This window comes from Sinocyclocheilus rhinocerous, unplaced genomic scaffold (assembly GCF_001515625.1).
Source record: "Sinocyclocheilus rhinocerous isolate Xijiao unplaced genomic scaffold, SAMN03320098_v1.1 scaffold6489, whole genome shotgun sequence".
Taxonomy (NCBI): domain Eukaryota; kingdom Metazoa; phylum Chordata; class Actinopteri; order Cypriniformes; family Cyprinidae; genus Sinocyclocheilus; species Sinocyclocheilus rhinocerous.
The window spans coordinates 135377-140192 of record NW_015632020.1 but is presented as its reverse complement, the minus strand read 5'-3'; the positions used below and the strand labels follow the sequence as shown (position 1 = coordinate 140192).

Here is a 4816-nt window from a genome sequence, read left to right as displayed (position 1 = left end):
GACCAGCTTAAACCAGCAAAGGACCAGCTTAAACCAGCAAAGGACCAGCTTAAACCAGCAAAGGACCAGCTTAAACCAGCAAAGGACTAGCATAAACCAGCAAAGGACCAGCTTAAACCAGCATCCCAGTGTCAAAACATACCTAACCAGCATATGCTGGTTTTTTCAAAAGGGTTGTCTTGTTGTGGATGTGTGTCAATACGGTCTGAAAGAGCTGTTGACCTGCTACATCAGATCTGTATCCTGAAAAACAAAAGATGAAATGACATCCACCACCACACTAAAGCTACATATTTCTTTACAAAGACGACTATAAATTTGTCAAGTTGGTCAGTTATAAACTTGAAAGTTTTAATGTCTTGAAAGTTTGTTAACACAGGGATTCGCATGTAAATGGTAAACAACAAAACCGCTCATGTTCAATATCCAAATATTGTCGATATTGAACGTACGTACTGTTTTTAATGTTTTAAAAAAAATAATAATACACCATTCTTTAACCCAAACTGAATAATTAAAACCAGTTTAAATAGGTAAATCTTCTAAAGCCTACATATTTTTGATTCTTCATTTTCTGACATAGCCTACTCCAGTTCCTGTTAAACAAACTAGACATGCTTAATCTGTGCTTTTTTTAAAATAACTTTTTGTGTGAAATCATTTATTTTGTCCATCAAAAGTGTGGTGTCACTTTAATTGAGCGCGAGCGCCACAGAAAAAATAGACTCGGCTCAGACACCAGTTTCAGCGCTGCTCGCGCGACGCTTGTGCTCCACTTGTGAAATTCGCGCCGCTCGCCCTTGCGGTAACTGGGCTGGCCAAACCGGTCCAAAGGCGGAGACTACAGCTGATGGTTTACATATATATATATGGCCTCAGTGACAGTCACATCACATCTTGCCTGTGGTATTAGAATCGTGTGTTGTTACATCAAGCGACAAACCGAACAGAACGCTTCTCAAGATGTGCCTCTTGTTCATTTTAATAACCTGTTTTGTTATCACCGCCGGTAAGTTAAGCATTTTAACTTTAGATAATTCGCTAAATTATGTATGTTTATATACATAACGGGTCTTTAAAACAAGCGTGGATAAACGTTACCCTGCAGTTAACTAAATAAATATTAATTTCATCAGGTGCTGTGAGTGACAATGGGATAGTAAAGGTGAACAGGGGGGCAAACGTTTCCCTCTTCGTCCGAGCATCTGAGCCGAAGATGGTGAGTCTACGAAAGGTACAAAAAAACGGGACCCAAGAGGTCTTTCGCTACTGTTCCAGCGATGAGCAAAATCATGGCTGCAAACCAATCAACTCGGGAAGATTTTCTCTCCAGATTGGTAATGAGAACTTCTCCGTAACTTTTCTTGCTGCCAACACCAGCGACGAAGGAGTTTACAGTGTCGAAGTGATCGATGACAAAAACAAAAGGATCCAGCAGAAGTTTACCGTTGCATTGACCGGTTAGTATCTTACTAATCCTATAAAATACTAAATGAAAATATTAAAAACTGTAACTTTATTTGGATAGTATTGATGAATGGATTTGACAGCCTATAGCGAACCAGAAGCGTTTGGTTTTCATGTTCTGTGTATGTGTTAAAACAGATTTCACGTATGTTCTGCCTGCGTGTTAAGGGGAATTTTCTGGGTCCTTTGGGGTAGCGACTCGGAGGTGTGGAGGTATAGGGTGGGGACGGTGCAGGTAAGCGGTCCGGTCCAGCCAGTGTGAGACTAGGTCATCAGCCAAACAGGTGTTCGTGTTAGTAAAACTTGTGCCCGCGAGCTTTCTCTGATTTTACACCATTAACAAATAACAAGTGGTGTAACGAAGTACAGATACTTAGGCTGATGATACATTGAGAATGGGCAACACATTTCTATCTGGGTACCTAAGATCGTGGGCTCTGTGTGTCACCTGATTGCCTGCTGACGGAAGTACTTAGGTAGATTTTTTTTTTTCACGTTTCACTTTGTTTTTGAATTTTTACTTTACACTTTAAGACTAAATAAATAAATAACATTATTTGCTGAAAGAGAGCGCAGAAAGGCGTCACAGGCATTTTGCCATGTAATGGTATGGAATTTTGACTCCCTGCCAAGTTATTACCCTCCTGAGAGTGATTAAGGTAGGGAAGATTCTGAATCGTATCGCTATATTAGTTTATTATAAACGTTTTGTAGGCTTTATAATCACTGAACACATGCAGAGCACTTTTGGCAAAGCTTGCGTTATTCAGCCTGAGGATAGCGCTCTAATGTTGATTGATAGGCTTATTTATATCTCTAGTTATTTTTGTCCCATACAGAGCAACTGCCCAGTACCATTAACCCTGAACCTCCATCCACCCATCCACTTTCCACACCTGCTATATCCACCAAAGGCAAAGAGACACTTGGGACAAATGGCCCAACTACCACAGTCAGCACAGAACAAAATTGCAAAATAACATGGGGCATCATAGAGGGCCTCTCAGGAGTCATTACAGTGGCCATTGTTGTCACTCTTATCATCTGCTATAGAAAGGCAAGTATCATCATTGGACATTTACGCAACACTTCTGTTTTTGTATTAATATTGTAGCACTTAATAACAGCAGTGTTTAGTGAAGACTATGCATACTACTGTGCAGTTTTGTTTTTGGGGAGTTTTTATGTATTTATGTAAATTATTTATGAAAGACTTGTGAAGGTCCTTGAGATATTTCATTTAAAGTCATAGTAGATCAATAAAATGTCATTATGTACATTGAATTCTGCTTGCATGATATTTTGGTATTAAAAGCTTTGTGCAGTTGCAGTAAAAGGTTGTTGATTACGATTTTAAATCTCAGAGATTCCATCTCCCTACAGAGGAAGAAAAATAATCATATTGCTGATGATGATGACACAGAGGATCCGGGGGAAGGCACTCATCTCAACTCAATGGAGGTCAGTCCAGCAGATGACACTGGGTTTTGTATCATAAACAAAAATTATGTTTCTTAGGAATTTTACATTTCACAGCCCGCACTAACCTTGCCATGCCAAATTATCATATATTTTTAGAAACTTACTGACCTTGGCACACAGGGTGTAAACTGATAAAAAAAACAAAACCCATACAAACAGGGTCCAGTGTGCTGCGTTAATATAAAGGAATTTTCCACTTTTTGTTGCTGCTTTATTACTTATGTTTTTAAAAGAAATAATATTACATGGTTTGGTGTAACATGATGACAAACCACTCAAGTTTTTGTCAAGATTTTTTATTTTTATTTCTTACCATCTCAGGAAGTTTACACCAGGCAGTCAGTTTTGAATTACAAGTCATTTTGACAATTTTTGCAAAGTAAATAAAAAGACCCATTTTATTAGTAAATGAATCAGTTTCATAGAAAAGTGAATCAAATGTACTGATTACTATATTCAAATTAATAAATAAAAACCCATCAGTTTTTGCTGATAAAGACTTTACTCAGTTATTATTACCATAGATGAATAAATTGTTTAATAAACATTACAAATATTGGCTATATAAGTAAATATATGGTTTTATTTCAATATCTTTGAACTTAATAGCCCTGAACAAAAACTCTCCTTTTTCTACAATCAGCAGGTGAACCAGCCACAGATGAATCCTTAGAGATTGTGGTTGACACAAACTTATCAGTGGACAATGAAGAAGGACCTGAACTTGGAGCTTGATAGGATGATGATGAAAATGTAAGTACAAGACATTGTGTGGACTCACAAGACAACAAGGGCTGAGCCTGCCATTGTAGCATCTCATGCAAGTCACCATCATATAGAAGAAGCAGCTCTTCTCTGAGATGAGCTGAACCTCAGATGTTCAACCAGAAAGACAATGATGGCGATTCCCAGCAGACCAGACAGAACCAGATGAACCAGAGCCTCAGTAATGCCGCAATGATCCTGATAATCTGAAAGAGAAGAGAGTTATTCATAAACATCTTCTGTGCCATAAAATGTCTTTGTCTGTGTAAACACAGAAGCTGTGCGTGGAAGTGTATTGTACTAAATGAGTTCATGTCGGCCTATTTTCCCGTCGTGGGCAGATCTCTTTCATTTGCAGAAAGACACTCTTATTGCTCACTGGGTTTGCAGCCGTGCAGCTGTAGGTCTCTGGATCATTATAATGAAGCTCTCTAATGGTAAACTGAGGTTGATGCTGAGATCAGGATTGCTGGTCTGGTTCAACATTTCTCCTCCTTTATACCACGAGATGAACATGCCTCGATCATTTTTCACAGAACACAACACAGAGCAGAACTCCTCTATTGACTGTGGCTGCTTTAAAGTACCTGGAAAGAGATTTGTTTTGTGAGGTTAATTTTGAGAAAACCTTTTTGTTTTCTGTCATATTTTTTTGTCCATATGTGGAAGCTGTAGGGCGTGGGTGCCATTTCTTTTGTAAATAATGTTTTTACATTTTTCATTAGACAGGGAGGTAGTCTAATATATTGTATTTGGGTTTGATAGGGAATCTGTTGACTCACCTTGAGTTTGGTTTACACTAACAAGAGACCTGATGACAGGCACAGAAACAGGCCCTTTAAGAAAAGAAGACACTTTGAGGTGGAATTTGCAGGAAAAACAAAAATGCAAGATGAACGATGTATGAATGTTTGCCAGTGACTGCTGATACAATATAATGAACAATGAAATGATAACTGACTCAGATCTAATAGTGGCTTCTGAACTAATTATTGCATAGATATGCTGTATACAAATCTACTTTGTTTTCGCTGTTGTCTTGAATGTATTAAATGAACTGTATTTTTTTTTTTTTTGTGACTTTAGAGTAAGGTGACCAGTT

The 4816-nt window shown here is 38.1% G+C and overlaps 1 protein-coding gene across 1 annotated transcript; it reads left to right on the top strand.

Annotated features, from left to right (window-relative positions):
* The first annotated feature begins 832 nt into the window (after window positions 1-832).
* On the top strand, window positions 833-4295 carry LOC107742019 (uncharacterized). The gene is made up of 5 exons (XM_016554861.1): window positions 833-1009; window positions 1137-1460; window positions 2307-2524; window positions 2851-2928; window positions 3593-4295. Exons 1-5 carry the CDS (start codon window positions 964-966, stop codon window positions 3620-3622), a joined length of 696 nt encoding a protein of 231 aa, XP_016410347.1. The 5' UTR covers window positions 833-963; the 3' UTR covers window positions 3623-4295.
* The last annotated feature ends 521 nt before the right edge of the window (window positions 4296-4816 follow it).